The 19398-nt window shown below is 37.7% G+C and overlaps 1 protein-coding gene across 4 annotated transcripts in view; it reads right to left on the bottom strand.

Annotated features, from left to right (window-relative positions):
* Positions 1-3477: 3477 nt before the first annotated feature.
* fmn2b (formin 2b) overlaps positions 3478-19398 on the bottom strand; it is a 65028-nt gene continuing 49107 nt past the window's right edge. For 2 of the 4 annotated variants that reach the window (XM_086065321.1, XM_086065323.1), the window contains one exon: positions 3478-4378. In XM_086065321.1, coding sequence (XP_085921447.1) covers positions 4220-4378 — 159 coding nt within the window. In that variant the 3' untranslated portion in view covers positions 3478-4219. Of the gene's footprint in view, positions 4379-14670; positions 15112-18213; positions 19209-19398 lie in introns of those variants that run through there. The other 2 variants (XM_086065324.1, XM_086065322.1) reach the window with 2 other exon arrangements.

Below are 19398 nucleotides of genomic sequence, written 5' to 3'. Positions count from 1 at the left end.
GATGGGAGGAGACTTTTCGTATTCACCCACTTTTCAATAAATAATGATGTGCCGGAGGAGAGGACACACACAATCTGAACAGAACACGGTTTGAGTGTCTTCATTGTGTGACCAGAAATTTCTGATACCTTTGCAAAGGGACTTCTTCACCAGAATCTCACCATTCAGTTAATTGAACACGCAAAGAGTAGAATACAAATATTCATAACTCTAACATAGGCGACTAAGATATTTGATAAATGTTCATAAAGTTTGATAGTGCTTGAGTTATAATTTGTGTTATAAATTACTAAATAACTTTGTGTAATTGTGCTAATATGTTAATGAAACAAAAGAGACAATATGTTATTTTGACAGCTTCGTGTTTTGCGCATGTCCGGAATCTTTGTTGTCACTACGCATGTCCACTTGTTTGTGCTAATGCTATATAGCTCATCCTTTGAGTTTGACTGAAGAGATGATAAAGGACTGAAAGGAAACTTTGTGGATATTGATGGACGTTGTATCTCTTTTCACCGCAAGCGGCCAACGAGGTATTTGTTTGTCGTTCTTTTGTTTACTTTGCCGACGCTCTGCGTGGAGTTTGTACTGTTTTGTTGCTTATAAATGTATTTCTCACGGCGTGACCAAAGCAGATGTGCAAGCAATGTCAGTGTCAGTGTTGTTGTGAAGAGAGCTACACTAAATATATATATGTATATATATATATATATATATATATATATATTATTTATTTTTTTTTCACACACATTCGCTCAAAAAAGCTCAAAACTGCAGCTTCATCCCGAAAAAACAGCAACAAAACATCGGCAATGCTCTCAAGGATCAAGATTGGGATAACTTATTTTCCAGAGATGACATAAACTACATTGCTGACTCATTTTCTTGCAAAATTAAGGAGGTTCTGCTTCGTATTTCCAGAAGGGGGAGCTCCAGGACTAAGAAATCCTACTCCCGTCCTTGGTTCAATAATGAATGTCGCACACTTCTAAAAACCAGAGATCAGCTGCTCAAATTATTTCTGAAAACTGGCCTAACCACTGATAGCCAAAAATTCACATCAGCACAAAATAAAGTAACTGCAGCACTGCGAAAGGCTAAAGTGAATGTCTTCTTAAACATAATTGAAAGTGCTAAAGGGGAGCCCTTTCTATTTCCACTTCTTCTTGGAGTGTCAAAACCTTCTATATCTTTGCCTCTGTACCAACCCAGGTTTCTCCTGGCGTTTCAGGGATCCCATCAAACACGAATTATTCCTTCTTGATTTACCCTCCAAATATTATATTTTGTCTGTGATGTCAGAAAACTGTCACAGACTTTGAAAACATAAGCTTGTATGGGTTTACAATACTCATCTTGTTTTTTACGATCTGTTTTTAAATCATCCGCCTCCTTTTAAGAATAAAGTCGTTTTTATTACCTTGAAATTCTTTTGTAAATACATTGTCCATGATTGTTGAAACAAAGCTTTTAAAGTTATCTTGTTTTTGCCGGAGAATGGTATTTCATTTATATAGCGCTTTTCCACCTTACAAGGCCCTCAAAGCGCTTTACATTCAACTACAGTACTCTTTCACCTACTGATGATGCAGCATTAGGAGCAACTGGTGGTTCAGTATCTTGCTCAAAGATACATTGACGTGGTCACAATGGCATGGGATCGAACCCACAATCTCTGGGCTGGGAGATGACACTCTACCATTGAGCCACACCAACCTCAGAGAAGTATGAACATGTCCTTCTGTTGCTGGAGCAATTCAGTTACCAGTGTTAGCGAGACAAACTCTTCGTTCGCTTTCATTTCCACTTTTCACTGCGGCTTTTTTGCTGCTCCTGGCGGTTTGTTTTGCCGGACAATCTGACATTTAATAAATTATTCTGGCAACAATCAGTTCATATCCAACAATAAAAAATCATGATAATACATTCTATTTGGAATCGTCAAGCGTTGTCAATAATGTTTAAACAGTTCAATTTACAGAATTATACAGGAGAAATTCTGAAAAAAATTAATAAAATAATAATAATAATACCAATATACAGTATGTAACTTGTTTTCTGATGTTGCTAAGTGTTAGCAGCGTCTAAGTTTATCGTCAATGAAGCGTTCAGAACCAACACGGATGTATGGACTGGGTGTCTGACTGGAGTGAAATCAGCTCTATCAATTCATGAAAGCCACAAGTCTTTTCCTTGACAAATGTTCAGTCTTCCCGATTCAATAGAGACCCGGACATCACACGACAATTTCTCTGAACACGCTGTAACAATCTGCAGTGTGGCACCGCGCCACAGGGTGGCGTCTCCTTGTTTTTGTTGTGCCTATTTAGCACTTCTTCGTTTGGCTATCAATGTATTTGATGCTGTTGATTTGTACGCATAATCGTGATGCGTGGTCACGCCAAGAAGCCTATACTGTTTTTGTTTCCTATTTATAAAGTAACCCTGTGGACATTGAAATGTATCTTCTGCCCAGATTTAGTCATAACTGTTTTAATTTCCTCATTTCCTCAGTAGAGCTTTGTTCTGCGGATGTATCCTTGTGAGTGTTATCGCAATTTCTGCCAGGTGCAGTCATGACTGAATAACCTCCTCTATTTCTCAAATGGGCTTTGGTCTGTGTTTGAATGATGTCCTTGAGTTTTATCTCATGTCCGGTCAACTCCGGTTGAACTGTTTACTGGAAACTGGGTGGTACCGCCCTTCAAGATAGTATACGAATATTGTAAGTCCTCTGTAATCTTCGCACTTGTGAGAAGTTACAGCCATTGCCTGTAACTCATTTGTGCCCGGAATATTCTGTAGAAATAAAAGCTTTGAAAGAACTGTTCATCGATCTCCAGCCTATATTCAGATAACCAACATTCTCACTACCAGAAAGAAAACGATCACGCGGAGGAAAAATCTACTCCACAACAACTTCCAGTTGCTTTGTTTGTTTCTAGTATTTTTTGCTACCCAGCGTCCATGGCTGATGTCGCGTTACAACGCCTCCCGTGGCAGGAAAGTAGAGGCGCAGCGTTAATGGACTACAATGGCAAGGAGAGCTAAAACTAGCATTCATCTGTCAACTTTCTGCCCAAGAGCATTGACACTCACTTTGATGAAAAGAAAGAACATGATTGCCGATGAAGTGTCAGGAGTGCTTTTTTTTCCAACTCGGCGACGCTGTTACGTGGAATTACACCCTCTCTTGCTGGTGAATGCTTTCAAATCTGATCAAACAAAGGCTTTACAAGTTTATATTTATTTATGTCCCCTTTATGTGTGATGAAAAATGTTTAAGTTTGCAGTTTCATGCACGTCTTGCAGTGTTATTTAGGTACTGTTAGAGTAGATAATATTTGTATTCTACTCTTTGCGTGTTCAATTAACTGAATGGTGAGATTCTGGTGAAGAAGTCCCTTTGCAAAGGTATCATTATAACAGAAGCTTCTGGTCACACAAATGAAGACACTCAAACCGTGTTCTGTTCAGATTGTGTGTCCCTTCTCCTCCGGCACATCATTATTTATTGAAAAGTGGGTGAATACGAAAAGTCTCCTCCCATCAGCAAGTTCAGCAAGTTCCCAGGAATACAAATCAGATTAGAGAAAAACAATAATACATCAGCCTGTCTCTTCCGACCGGCTGAGACCGGTACTAGACTACACTCCCTTCTAGATAGCATGGAAAATAACTTGTTGCCCTTTTCTTCTCAGGCCTGAGACAGATAAGAATACAATAGACAATTCTATTCATTGAGCTACACAGCTATAACTAAATCCAAAACGGCTAAAATATAAATTGGAACTGAAAAACAATGTTAATAACTCAACATTCCCTCATTTGATCTCATGAGAGCTCAACACATTAAAACATTTTTTTTTCAATGGTTGTGTGGTGGAAATAATTATCATTAAAACATCCCTTTAGCAGGAGAGGAGATAGTTTAGCCATCATATGACATTAAAAAACAATTTGATACATTTAAAAGATTTTTAGTGGAATAAGCATAGCATATGTGAGGCTTAACATAAAATATTGTTCATTAAAAAGTGTCGCAATGTATCGGCAGACGAATATGTGTTCTTTGAAGCCATCTCGTGATGAAGTTCTTTGTTGAATGAGAAGATGACGTTGTCAGCTTTTTGCAGATCCCCAGAATAGATTGCCTGCAAATGTGATTCTCGTGATGATTGCCCAGGAAAAGGCACTTGACTTGATCCGTTGAATGATGTCAAAACGATGTCCAAACGGCCGCTCCAAAACCGAACACTGGGTCAGCTGACGTGGCTCCCAGGTCGGAGGTGATAAGATTGATGATCATCAGTTGATGAGATAGCCGGCAGCCTTGTAGACCAGTTGTGGAATTTCGTCTCTCCTTTCCGTCATCAACCTGAGAGCGGAATATGTTTTTAGTCTTCTCATAAACCCACATAAATTTTATTTGGAGGAAAAATCCTGATAGTTTTTGTTAGTTGGGATTAGTAAATGTTATTTGGTTAAGATCCGTAGGTCCTGTGCTGTTGGAACAGGAAAAGATCTATTTTTGTGACATTGAAATAGAGCCCAGCCTTTGATTGAGTTGAATGACATTCGCTCATTCATTAATATAAGACAGAGCTTGTAAATATTTATTTTTCAAATAGGTTTTGTTCAATAATAGGTAATTTTTTTACCACGACTAAAGTTGTTCTAAATTTGCATAACTGTGCCTTTCGCCATCCTGAAAGGAATCATTTTACTAGCATATCATATATTCTCTTCCCAGAATCCCACGACCGGCCGAATCGTGGCATGCTGGAAAAAACTCACATATATTCATATTATCTATACTCTTTTGCAAACACTGGGCTTCAAACATTACATTTTTCTAAAATAAAAGATATAATATAATATAATTACCTTCATCCGGCGAATATGCATTATTGTCCTTGCTTGCTTCAGACTTACTTTGCTCCGCTCGATTTCCTCTGGTAGATTTCTTCATATTCAAACTGTGGATTATCACTTCAAAACCTTTTCATTTTTTAATCTACTAATTCGTCTACATTGGTTAATTTCTTAAACATAAACTCCCTCATTTTGACAAAGATCCACTGATTTTTTCAAACACGTCAAGATAAAGGGAGGATACAATAGAGAACTCATAACTCAAAAGACGTCGTAAATAACACAACCCTCTAAATCAGGCTATGAGGTAAACGAAAGAGCTAAAATTAACCATCAACTCAGTACGATAAGATGCATGGTTCAATATTATGTATATAAAACATATACTTAGATAATATATATATTAATAATATATACCACTGTGAAAACTTCTTAGTTAGTCTTTTACTTATTACTACTCATTTTATTCTATTATTTTTTCTATATTGTAGCTGCAGCTGGACGAAGTCCAAAAAAGTTCCTCACGGGGAAAATAAAAGTATATCGTATCATATCATATTAATAAAATTCCCATTGTACCAATTCAGAAACTGATTCTCCCAAAAATATAGGCAAAAATTTAGTAGGCTATAGATTGAAATACATTTTCTCAATCCCTCATTTCAAATTCACATATGTCGTTTTCAATTTCCTGAAATACCTTGCTATAGATCACAGTTCCCCATTCAACACATTAAAAATGCCTTGCATATACCGTGCAGCATTTCACTGATTGAAGGGTCGCATCCTAGTCAGACCACCAGCTTTCAAAAGTCAATGTTCAGGGCGGGGCTGTGTCAGACAAAGTTCAGGCATCAGCGATGAGAGGAGACATCTCTGTAATGAGGCTTGTACACAGTCACTGGGCATTGTGGAAGTTGAGCATCATGTTTTTTTGTAGGCACAGGAGGAGAAGACTGTGCTCTGCGGCTTTTGACCTTTGATCTCTGCCACATCCATTCAGACGCCGTCTGCAATGTGGACCCGATGACACATTTTCGGTCCTTCCAGGCGCTCACCTCGACCAACGAATGCACCCGGCTGATCCAATGCACTACAATGCCAGATTGAGGAAATGGGATCATAGCAAGACAGTTCACTTCCTGCTTTCTCAAAAATGTTTCGTAAAAAAACAGCTTTTTTTATTTTTATTTTTTATTTTTTTTTTGAAATACCCCTTCAAAATAGCTACTAGCAATATTTGCAAATACAACGTATCAGCAGCTGGGGCGCATCCCGTTCGCAGTTTGTAATCAGTGAAGGCCATCAAACCCTCATCTGCCTTGGAACTCAAACATCAGTTTCTGAAATGACACACTCAGAGAAAAAACAAATATTAAAAATCATTATCATTATGTCAATTTCAAAAACATTTATAACTTTTTATTCAACTATCTTACTTCTAGCCACAGCTGTACAGATGTAGGCATAATTATGTCAACTCAATACAGCTCAAACAAAATACCATTATTTTATCATTATTTTTGATTCATTTGCCCCGAAAAGGGAAAGTTAACAAATTAACCATCTTCATCAATTATTATAGTGTTAAAAGACTATCAATCCAGTCACTAAAAAAAAAAAAATAATAAAACACTAATTTAATATTCTTCTACAAAAACTCAACAATATCTTTCAAATACTATTACTTATTTTTTTATTGTTTATCATTCCTCTCTTACCTAGAAAAGAGAAAAAGTCCCATTACGAGGACACATTATGCTCTAACCCACAGCCCCCTCCTTTTCTTTTAACCTAGAAACGGGGGGGGGGGGGGGGATCTTAACATTATACATCGCAAAACCTATTTTACCACATCCCCATTTGAAAAACAAACGCCACTATCACAACAGTCTCATCTCACACAAAAACAACACCAAACTTAGTTAAAGATATTGAAGAAAAACAAACAAAATCCCCATATGCACATTTCTCACTCACAATCACAATAATAGCCCCCACCTTTTAGAAGCTAGGTCACACACTCAAATTCATACGCTCACACTCTTTAATCATTATAAAATAATAAACGGTTTTATTCTATCAATTCGTTGTCTACAAATCTTATGGCATTTAAACCGCAGTTTTGTACGGTGATTTCAGTAAACGGGTTAACTCATTTCGGAGGGGAAGTTACTTTAGCACCAAAATCAGACACTGTATCATCACCAGCATCTATCAAAGAAAATACAAAAGTCCCTCGTACCATTTTGTCCAGCGACGGCTTTTCATACAATCGATCCATAGTTATTTTTTTCATTATTCATCGACGTTTTTTATTTCCGCATGGCTACGACTACAAGTACAAGTCCCGACTATGAACCGGAAGCGCATTCAGGACAAACCATTCTGTATCCGGGTCGAAATCGCCCTCCATTTTTGTAGGCTATTTTTTACTTTCGATTTATATTCTACGCAAGTAGTATTAAGATTTATCAATACAGTGACGTCTCACTTTTAGTATAATAGTTCACTAGGTTAACACATATGGCCATGCAACAGACACACATAAGAATCACGTGACCTCTCGTTTATACACAGCGGTTATCCAATCCCGCTGAGCTAAACTGTTCTCCATATATTGCAAAATTTTTGCAAGGCGCTCATTTTCAAAATAACTCGTCACGCGCTATCGAATTAAACCGTAGAACAAAAGGAATTCATACGGTAATCCTGACCCCAAAACTACAAAAGTAGGAGCGCCAAAAAATAAAAATAAATTCACGTAATCTCTCGATTGCAAATACAGTGATACAAAATCCAATCATCGCTGTAATCAACCTGGACCCCTCAATACTGTTCAATTTCAAACAGGCGCTTTTTCAAAAAACATATTACGTGTAAATGGACGTTCTCAATAAGAATCATGAGCAAATATGATACTAGTCCCCAATCGGCCAAACTGCTAAAAAAAACAGAGCGCATACCATAATCTTCGCGATCCTTAGTAGAAGAAAGACTTCTTACGTCATCCGGCAACCCTTTTATTCAATATATATTATGGTCTAAGGATTCTTCGTAGCGGGACGAAAACAAAACAAAACAACAACAAAAACCACTACTTCATCCTGCACAAAAAAAGCTTTATCTCTAGGTCTGCATTTACGTCACTTAAAAATGCACCACCTCACGACGTGTCTAGTTCAATATCGTAGGAATTATCCCAACTCTATAACGACATCAAATTACAACTTGTTCACACAGACCTCATGTAAAAATTTAGACAATTTGGAAGACGAAAAACCAGACAGAACCTCCCTACGTGGATAAAAGTCTCCACTTACCGTACTTTATTTATTTAGGCCTAGAAGTTCCGCCCGTCAGGAAACGCCGCAGCTCGCAAGCCGTCAAAATACCACCATCCGTTAGAATTCAGCGGAGGTCACCATTCGTTATAATTCAGCGTCGGGGATCACCATTTGTTAGAGTATAGAATATTTAGTATTCTACTCTTTGCGTGTTCAATTAACTGAATGGTGAGATTCTGGTGAAGAAGTCCCTTTGCAAAGGTATCATTATAACAGAAGCTTCTGGTCACACAAATGAAGACACTCAAACCGTGTTCTGTTCAGATTGTGTGTCCCTTCTCCTCCGGCACATCATTATTTATTGAAAAGTGGGTGAATACAAAAAGTCTCCTCCCATCAGCAAGTTCAGCAAGTTCCCAGGAATACAAATCAGATTAGAGAAAAACAATAATACATCAGCCTGTCTCTTCCGACCGGCTGAGACCGGTACTAGACTACACTCCCTTCTAGATAGCATGGAAAATAACTTGTTGCCCTTTTCTTCTCAGGCCTGAGACAGATAAGAATACAATAGACAATTCTATTCATTGAGCTACACAGCTATAACTAAATCCAAAACGGCTAAAATATAAATTGGAACTGAAAAACAATGTTAATAACTCAACAGTACCTTAGCAACTTAGCAGCTGCTAATTGGGCTGCAGCCGCCATCATTCATGCCGTAAAAAGTCTTCTTTATGGTGTTATTCAATTGAACTGTGTAATATCTACAGCACAAAGGAACAAAACAGATTATTTCCAGATTATTATTTCTGATGATTCAGCCACCATGTACAAAAGTGCCTGATCACGTCTTTTGCCTTCATTTAATAACTTTACAATCAAGCTACATCTACTCGACTAACTGATTCAGTAATTGACTCACCTGATATGAAGTGATCTCTACACAAGCAATGAGGAGGATCCCAAATCCTCCATTTTGACATTTGATCAGATTTATCTATCTAAACACTCAATAAGCACCAGAACAAAATAATGCATTAAACTCATACATGGTGGCTGGGGGTGTGTCCAGAGGTCAATGTGTGACATCACGAGAAATCGCAACCTGAAACTGTTGCTGGACACAGATAGACAGGAACTGCTTTTGTTGAGTATTTGGTTAATGTGTCTCCCAAGTCAAATCTAAGAGCCTTATCCACGATAAAAATGACACAGAGAAGCATTGAAATCTTACTGAATATCAATTATCTTATTTGATTTCTTCTTCTATTACTACTACACACATAGGCATGTGCAATCAGAGCAGAAAGGACAGGCAGAGCCTCCCTGTTCCCTCAGCTGCATGTGAAGTGTAAAAAACAAAACAAAACCCTAATGATTTTAGTTATCTGTTCTGTGTGTTACATTCATTTTCTTTTTCATTTCCAGTAATGTCAATTATTTCATAATTAAAATCAATAAAATACCGGAATTTGCGCATTTCCTCTTCAAATACAAAGTGAGAAGGAAACCAAGGTATTGCACTTTGATAAACTCCAGCGGCTATACACACGGCAGTTGGCGGGACTCCTCACACAAATGGCATTGCTTATTTGCCTTTATATGTTGCCAATACACATGCTTGTCACGTACTGCACATCCTGACGTTCAACTGTCTAATATATTTAATGAATGTGTGTGAAATATTTAGTCTTTCTTTTCCAGAAAAGCGACTGTATGGTGGCTCAGAAAGTACCATGCCACTGCCAACAGGTGGCAGTGCTGTGCTCCAATGGTGCAATGTGCAGCGTTCCAGTCAACTGGTTGAGGATGTGCAGACCAAGCCACCACCTTTTACTGGGAGTCCCTGGTGATCTTTTCCATTTACTTGTATTGAGGTAACAGTGTTTGACTACAATGAATTCATCATAATTCATCAAATTCTTTACCAATTTTGACATGGATTCGTTTTGTAAGATTTAGAAATTAGTAATATTTTAGTTAATTTGTTGATATATATATTTAGTTATACATTTATGTTTCTATAATTATTTACACATTTATACATTTTTGTATTATTAATTTTTAAATACAAGTAGCTAAATTGACGTGTTTAATCTGCTGTTCTCATTCACTTGCATTTACCTAAAGTTTGCTTGCTCCTGATTGGTTAGTGATGGTCAGCTGATGAGTTGTCAAGAAGTGTTGCCGCTGTAGCAGCGTGTGTGACGAGTAAACAGCGTTGTTCCAGAAGAAATCCGTCTCCATCCTGCTTTCTCATCTTATAAAGAGTGTTCCATTAACCACCAACCAACCCTCACTTTATAGTTTGTTAGAAACATCAGACATGCAGTTATGATACAAGATGATGTGGGTAATTTTATAATTGTGCTTTCATAACATTTCATTAAATATAAAACTAAGACCACATGCTTTTTTTATGTAAAAAAAAAAAATCTGGAAAAAACAGCAGCAACAACAAACTTGACCTTATATTAAATATTAATTTTTTTCTTCTCGCGATCACATTGTTGAACAGTGTGGAATTGATTGAAGCATTGAAATATAGGCTAATTGTTCTATTTCTGGTTATTATTTTTATCATCCCCGGCCCTCTCCGGGTCGGTCAGAGATGAGATCTTGTTCAAGTGGAGGAGTTCAAGTATCTTAGGGACTTGTTAACGAGTGAGGGCGGGATGGAGCAGGAGATCGACAGGCAGATGGGTGCAGCATCTGTATCGGTCTGCTGTAATGAATAAGGATCTGAACCGAAAGGCACTCTCAATTTACCGGTCAATCTAGGTTCCTGCCCACACCTATGGTTATGAGCTGTGGGCCGAAAGAACAAGATCCTGGATACAAGTACACTCTTAGAAGTAAGGGTTCCAAAAGGGTTCTTCTTGGAAGGCAGGGGTTCTACCCAGAACTATTTGCTTATGAAAAAACATTTTTTGAAAAAATATTTCTTCAAGGGTTCTTTTGAGGCTACGGGTTTCTATAAGAACCGTTTGAATACAGAGACCTTTTTAGAAGGAGTTCTTCAAGGGCTGTTGAAAACATTGGTATTAGAAGATACTTACCATAAAATTTGCAAATGTTTAGCCATGTTTCAGTATTCACTCGGAAATTCTAAGCAAATTTTACAAGGAGAATATTGAGTATGTTTTATCAGTTTATTATTATTATTGTTATTACATTTTAAAAGAGCTACTCGAGCATTAACAAACTCATAACCTACAAAGTGTGAGACAACCACTCTACCAGCTGAGCTTTGCCACTCTTGTTTGCCACTATACCATTGCTGCTGTGTCTCAAATGAGACCTTGTCGGGCCGAGGGGTCGACGGCTCCCCTCGTTGGCGGAGGTTCTCATGCATGCCAGAACCACCACACCAGTATCTACTGAAACTCAAAAATAATTTGCTTCTCCCACTGGTTGCTGAATCAGTGGAGGTTGGCGTTTGTGGATCTCACTCTGTTTTTATCTATCTTTCCTTTCTTTAGTCCTTCCTCTGGTCTCTTCCTGTTAGAATTCAGATGTATCTGGGGTGGATGAAAGATTCTGGATTTGTGCCTGGTTGGTGTTGGATTTCACTTTGCTTAATCTTTCCTTCCTTTGATCCTTTCTCTGGTCTCTTAAAAACTTCACGACTCTGGTGGAACTCTGAGGTATCCGGTTAAGGTGAAAGGTTTCAGGTGAATTAAAGAGCACAAACTCGCACACACACGCAAGCTCAAACGAGAGAGAGAGAGAGAGAGAGCGATGATGATGACATGTTGACTCGGGAAGTCTGCCGAAAGAATAATACTGAGCTGTCAAAAAATAAAATAAAAAATAGAAAACAAAATGAGACCAAAGGCCGGAGTCCTGCAAGTTTTGGAGGATTCTCACTTCCAACACAAGCTGATTCCAATCAACAGGATCGTTATCAGGCTTATGCAGAGCTCGCTGATGAGCTGACCATATATCAGCTGTGTTGGAGAAGGGCAACATGCAAAATCTGCAGGACTCCGGCCCTCGATGCCCACCTCTGCTTTTGGAGGTACGACACCAGCAATATAGACCTTTTGCACCGACGTCACGTGATCACATGACTTCCCCATGACGGACGGCGGAAGAGAATGACTGTTGAATTGAAGTGGACGGGACGCGGAGAAACTTAGGGACTTAATGACTGTTATTTTACTAATTAAAAGTTATTATTGCCCATCGAGCCATGGAATCTACTACAAACCCAATTCCCAAAAAGTTGGGACACTATACAAATTGTGAATAAAAACTGAATGCAATTATGTGGAAGTGCCAAATTTTAATATTTTATTCAGAATAGAACATAGAGAACAGGTCAAAAGTTTAAACTGAGAAAATTTATAATTTTAAGTGAAAACTACATTGATTTTAAATTCCATGGTGTCATCAAATCTCAAAAAAGTTTCTCAAGTTTAGAAATAGGAATGCTGTTCCATTCTTGTCAAACACCCGTCTCTCTAACTGTTCAACTGTCTTGGGCTTTCTTTGTTGCATCTTCCCATTTATGATGCGCCAAATGTGCTCTATAAGTAAAATAAGTGGACTGCAGGCTGGCCATGATGTAATTGGTGCTACATGTAGTCTGGCATTATCGTGTTGAGAAATGCAAGATCTCCTCTGAAAGTGATGATGCCTGAATGGGAGCATATGTTGTTCTCGAATCTGAATATACCTTTCTGCATTGACGATGCCTTTCCAGAAGTGGAAGCTGCCCATGCCACACGCACTCTGGAAGTATTGCTGAGCCCTTTCTGTGATTTCCCTTACAGTAAGCATTCCTGTTTGCGTGCAGTACCGTTTAAAGGCCCGAAGATCATGGGCATCCAATCCAGTATGATTTTTTGGCCTTGATCCTTGACCCTTACACACAGAGATTGTTCCAGATTCTCTGAATCTTTGGATGATGTTATGCACGGCAGATGATGATTACTTCAACCTTTTTGCAATTTTTCACTGGTAAACACCTTTCTGATATTTCTAATCAAGTTGCCAATGGACCTCATTAGTGGTAACTGGTCTATCAGCTGTTTTTTTGTGTAATTGTGTAAGCGCAATTGACTTTTCCACCCTCTTATTGCTATCTGTCCCAATTTGTTTTTTTTGTTGGCACCATGAAATTTACAATCAACATATTTTCCCCTTAAAATGATACATTTTCTCAGTTTAAACTTTAGACCTGTCATCTATGTTCTATTTTGAACAAAATATTGAAATTTGGCACTTCCACATAATTGCATTCAGTTTCTATTGACAATTTGTATAGTGTCCCAACTTTTTTGGAATTGGGTTTGTACTTCAACTGAAGTTCGGTAGGTTGGAAAATTTAGTCGGGTCAGGGCTCATAGAGCGTGATATTTACACAAGTTGGAGATCGCTAGTTTGAAAACAGACCTTTAAATTCTGTCGCCTGCTGTTTTTACTAAGTTAATCAAATCGCCGGAATAAACACCGCACGACCTATATCATTAAGCATAGATTGAGGTTTACAATTTTAGTTCTACCCAAATTACTGGCATATTTTACAGGTAATTATCAAAAGTCAGCAGAAGTGAACAAAAAATATTTCTCTCAAACATTGTATTATGTATGCTGAATTCATTTTTGAACGTAATTCCTTTTACTGTGCTCAAATAAAGCTTTGCTTCCTTTCTCATTCATCTGACTTTATTACCCAAGTGAACTTGTTTATTGTGACAACTGTGATAATTAGGCTGATCATTAAAAGGTTGTAACATTAACTTGAGGTTTGACCCTGACGACCTCAAGATTTAAATATAATTCCAAATTACACTGTGCTCCAAATTATGAGGCATATGATGTTTTTGTTCATATCATTGCTCTAAATTGGCAGGACAAACAACATATAGATCTCGTTGGTGGGAATTCTCATATCTCCAAAGCAATCACTTTTGAGAAATCCCAAAAAACAGCATGTTTGTTGAGCCATTTGGAGTTTGGGGATTTCTGATCGTGATCTGCATGCATTTCCCCCATAAAAACAATAACTCAGATCATGTTTATTTCACTTAAATATCCATCTGTTATCTGAACCGCTTATCCTCACGATGGTTGCGGACGTGCTGGAGCCTATCCCAGCTGCCTTCGTGCAGTAGGTGGTACACGTAGGCCTGAAATGGTTGCCAGCCAATTGCAGGGCACATGTAGACGAACAACCATTCATACTCACAATCACACCTAGGGACATTTTAGAGTGTTCAATTAACCTACCATGCATGTTATTGGAATGTGAAGGAAACCGGAGTAACCGGAGTAACCGGAGTAACCGGAGAAAACCCACGCAGGCACCGGGAGAACATGCATCACTTACATACAGGTATATGTATAATAATTTAAAACACAATGAAATTGTTGATAGTTAAAAAAAATGTTAGAAATTTGGAACACATCGTCAGTCAGGTCAGATAGTCAGTGTTACAGTATAAACCCTTCTACAGTGACTCCTTGTCAGAAAATAAAATGCAGTTTCAGGAACATATCCGTTAAAATGTGTTGCTTATTAAGCACTTTAATGCATCATTTCAACACAAAAATATTTACCACTGACATTGACATTGTTACTGCAATAAACAAACATTGTCACTTAAGCTGTGGTGATTCCCAGCAAAACATGATCCTTGGGTTATGCCCAGGAAATCGGAAATCGTCCTATAATTTTCCTGTCTTTGTCTTTTTCCCAGTTCCCACATGCCCAGAAAATCTTGAAATGTCACTGCACATTTTCTCTTTTATCCGACACAGAATAACAGATCAGTGTGTATAGTGTGATCTTTGTCTATCATCTCAGCAAGTTAATCAGTGAAAATTGGTCATCCTGGAAAATGATCCCGGGAACAGACTGGGAACCAAATCAGTCATCATTCATCAAAAACAAGACAGTAAGTTCAGCGAGTCAAATCTTCATTCCAAGCTTGGCTTTCTGTGAAAGAAACATATTGCACAAAGGTACATTTTATTGATAGAAATGGAGATGCGGCTATCAAAATCAAGGCTAAAACATGAAGGGTAGATGATGGAAAATGTATATGTATAGTTTGTATACAAAGGTTCTTTGGATTGTATGCCCACCAGTCAAGTATGAAATTAAATAACTAAGTGAATTTGAAGTTATCAATTTGAGAAATCTATGTTTTGGCAAGTGCAGTTTATTTAATCTGGAAGCGAAGGGATGAACATTTCCTGCTCTGGACGGAGACTCAGAGTTCCCATTAAGATCACAAAAAGGGGCAAGTAGGTCTGCTGATTATGAAAGAAATATTTATCACAATTATTTTGGTAATAATTGAAATCACAATTAGTATGATGATTTATTTTTTGGTACGAACAATTATTCACGTTACTTTTGGACCACACAAAATGTATTATAATTAGTTATTTTAAAATTAAAAAAGGGTTCAAATTTGTATTAATATTTATACAATTTTATTTTATGATTATGCTGATTTTGTAATTGTGGAGTCTAATAATTTAAATTGTAATTTAATTTTGATTAATTGGACAGCCCTAGGGGCTAGATTTGTTTTGCTTCTCATTTTCTTGCAAAAAAAGTTGGTAAGCTAACAGCAGAAAGTCCCATGCTATATTGTCTAATAATTACTCTACAATGCATGTGAAGTTCCTGGCTGATATACAGATGAAGCAGGTTTTTAGAGGGAACTTTATGCTTGAATTCACACTAAAGTAAAAAGATCATTCACGTATGGTTGTTGTCAGTGGATGATGATAATAATATAATTGACAATACTAGTCCTCCACCCATGTTAAATTGTAGGAAACAGCACGATGAGTAGAGAGAGCAAGTGTGGAGCGAAACCTACTAGAGATGTGAGTGCAAACGAGTTCAGTTTACAAGAAAAAATAACGTTGTGAAGCAGACAGTAAGAGTCTAAAAATCATATAAAACTCAATATGGATTTAATATTATGAATATGAAACATGTCAGTCAAGGTGTATCATTTACGACTAATTTAACCTGAGAGTAATGAACAGAAAGTGGACGTATTTAAAGCAAATTTAAGGCAGGCAGCTATACCACGTCATACACAAGCAAACTTGGTCTGCTTTACATAATTAAAAGTACAATATTGTAAAGCAAAAATAAATAAATAAAAACTCAAAAGAACTAAAGACACATACAAAGTACGCAAATAAACATTTAAATTTTAGAGATTACAAAAATTTGTAAATAAAACTTTGGGGTTAAAAACTTCTCAATCATAGGCATGGTGAAAAGCATAGTTTTTAACCTGAAATAAAAAAAATTATTCACACTTTAATATTACTTTCATATTTAATTTAGAAGTCATTGAGTAATATTTTCCTTCTGGTCACATGTGCACCGAAATGTAACATGTGACTTCAGAAGTATTTGGGAGCAGACCGTTACTGTGCTTGAGCCAAATTCATGTAATTTGCCTCTCTGTTGATCAGTTAATAATTAATTTAATGTACAAACCCAATTCCCAAAAAGTGTGGACAGTATACAAATTGTAAATAAAAACTGAGTGCTACTATGTGGAAGTGCCACATTTCAATATTTTGTTCAGAATAGAACATAGATGACAGGTCAAAAGTTTAAACTGAGAAAATGTATAATTTTAAGGGAAAAATATGTTGATTGTAAATTTCATGGTGCCAACAAATCAAAAAAGTTGGGGCAGGTAGCAATAAGAGGCTGGAAAAGCCAATTGCACTTTTTAAAAAAACTGCTGGAAGACCAGTTACCACTAATGAGGTCCATTGGCAACTTGATTGGAGTATAAAAAGAGCTTCTCGGAGTGGCAGTGTCTCTCAGAAGCGAAGATGGGTAAAGAATCACCAATTCCTCCAATGTTGCACACAAAGATAGTGGAGAAATATCAGAAAGGTGTTTACCAGCGAAAAATTGCAAAAAGGTTGAAGTAATCATCATCTGCAGTGCATAATATCATCCAAAGATTCAGAGAATCTGGAACAAGCTCTGTGTGTAAGGGTCAAGCCCGAAAAATTCTACTGGATGCCCATGATCTTCGGGCCCTTAAACGGCACTGCACGCAAACAGGAATGCTTACTGTAAGGGAAAACACAGAAAGGGCTCAGCAATGCTTTCAGAAAACATTGTAGGTGAACACAATCCACCGTGCCAGCCGCCGTTGCGAGATGAAACTCTACAGTACAAAGAAGAAGCCATTTCTAAAGCAGACCAAGAAGCGTTTCTCTGGGCCAGGGGTAATTAATAAAAGTGTGGCAAAGTGGAAACCTGTTTTGTGGTCAGACGAATCACGATTCGAAGTTCTTTGTGGAAAACTGGGGCGCTATATCATACTGACTAAAGAGGATAAGGACAACCCAAGTTGTTATTAGCACTCAGTTTATAAGCCTGCATCATAGGGTTGCATGAGTGCGTGTGGCATGGGCAGCTTCTACATCTGGAAAGGCATCGTCAATGCAGAAAGGTATATTCAGATTCAAGAACAACATATGCTCCCATCCAGGCATCATCACTTTCAGAGGAGATCTTGCATTTCTCAACACGATAATGCCAGACCGCATGCAGCACCAATTAGAACATTATGGCTGCGTAGGAAAAGGATCCAGGTATTGAAATGGCCAGCCTGCAGTCCACTTCTTTCACTTATAAAGCACATTTGGCGCATCATAAAGGGGAAGGTGCAACAAAGAAAGCCTAAGACAGTTGAACAGTTAGAGAGATGCGTGTTAGACAAGAATGGGACAGCATTCCTATTTCTAAACTTGAGAAACTTGTCTCCTCGATCCCCAGACGGTTGCAGACTTTTGTAAGAAAAAGAGGGGATGCCTCACAGTGGCGAAAATGGCCTTGTCCCAACTTTTTTGAGATTTGTTGACACCATGGAATTTAAAATCAACATAGTTTTCCCTTAAAATGATACATTTTCTCATATAAAACTTTTTACCTGTTCTCTATGTTCTATTCTGAATAAAATATTACAATTTGGCACTTCCACATAATTGCATTCAGTTTTTATAATTTGTAGTGTCCCAACTTTTTGGGAATTGGGTTTGTATCTTAATTAATTGAAAATGATATACTCACTTTATGTCAACACAGTTACCTTTTTTTGCACACTGTGGACAATGTGTACATATATATATATATCTTAATTATTAATTTTATAAAAAATGATTCATGTTTGTGTACCATATAAAAATACTGACTGAAATAACACTTCAAGTCTAATGATGACTTTAACTTTTATTGTATTCCTTTTATATCTGTCCATCTGTGCATCTCCTAGGGCAGGGGCGGGCAAACTTAGTCCTCGACGGCCGAAGTCCTGCAGGTTTTCGAGGTTTCTTTCTTCCAACACAAGCTGATTCCAATCAACATGATCGTTATCAGGCTTACGCTAAGCTTGCTGATGAGCTGATCATATATAAACTGTGTTGGAGAAGGCAAAAATCCCAAACCTGCAGGACTCCAGCCCTCTAGGACCGAGTTTGCCCAGCCCTGTCCTTGGGGCTAAGCCCCCCCTTTTCCATGAAACCTAGTGACGACCCTGCCCAGTTGTGCTGTATTGTGAAGCAAACATTGGCACTAGTGTTGAGCAAGTTACTTCAAAATTGTAATATTTCATATTACTAGTTACTTTTATTTTAAAGTAGGGATTCACGATAATATCGGTGGTCGATAATTATTGGCAATTATCGATCAATTTGACGTCATACAGATAAACCAGATTATAAAGAAATCTAGCGATAATTATAGGCATTTATTGATTAATTGGACATCCTACAGTTAAACCAGATTATAAAGAAGTCCGCCGATAATTATTGGCAATTATTTACCAATTTCACATCATACAGATAAACCAGATAATAAAGAAGTCAGCCGATAATAACAGACATGCCTGTGGTGTTTGCAGAAATACTGTTACATGGTTGTTGTAACAGCAAGTTGCCTCAAGACGGCGCAAAGTGTCCATATGAAGCCGTGTTGATTTGGAGACCGCCAGTAGAGCGAATGGAGTGGAGCTGTTGTTGTTGTTGTTCACGAGGCTGAATAAAACAAGCAAACACAACCACTTTCTTCTCTGTCGTTTTTCACCGTGGCACATCCGAACAACTTCAGACACAACAAAATCTGGACACAACAGATTCCTGGTGACGAGGATGGGATGTTGCTGGTGGTGAGAAGAGTATTTTTTTGCAAGATAAAAACTCCATCAAGATGAGAGAAAGTGTTGCA

This window comes from Leptonotus elevatus, chromosome 20, assembly GCF_054856555.1.
Source record: "Leptonotus elevatus isolate MCC_2025b chromosome 20, RoL_Lele_1.0, whole genome shotgun sequence".
Taxonomy (NCBI): Eukaryota; Metazoa; Chordata; class Actinopteri; order Syngnathiformes; family Syngnathidae; genus Leptonotus; species Leptonotus elevatus.
The sequence above is the reverse complement of the archived record's forward strand: the minus strand, read 5'-3'. Positions and strand labels throughout refer to the sequence as shown.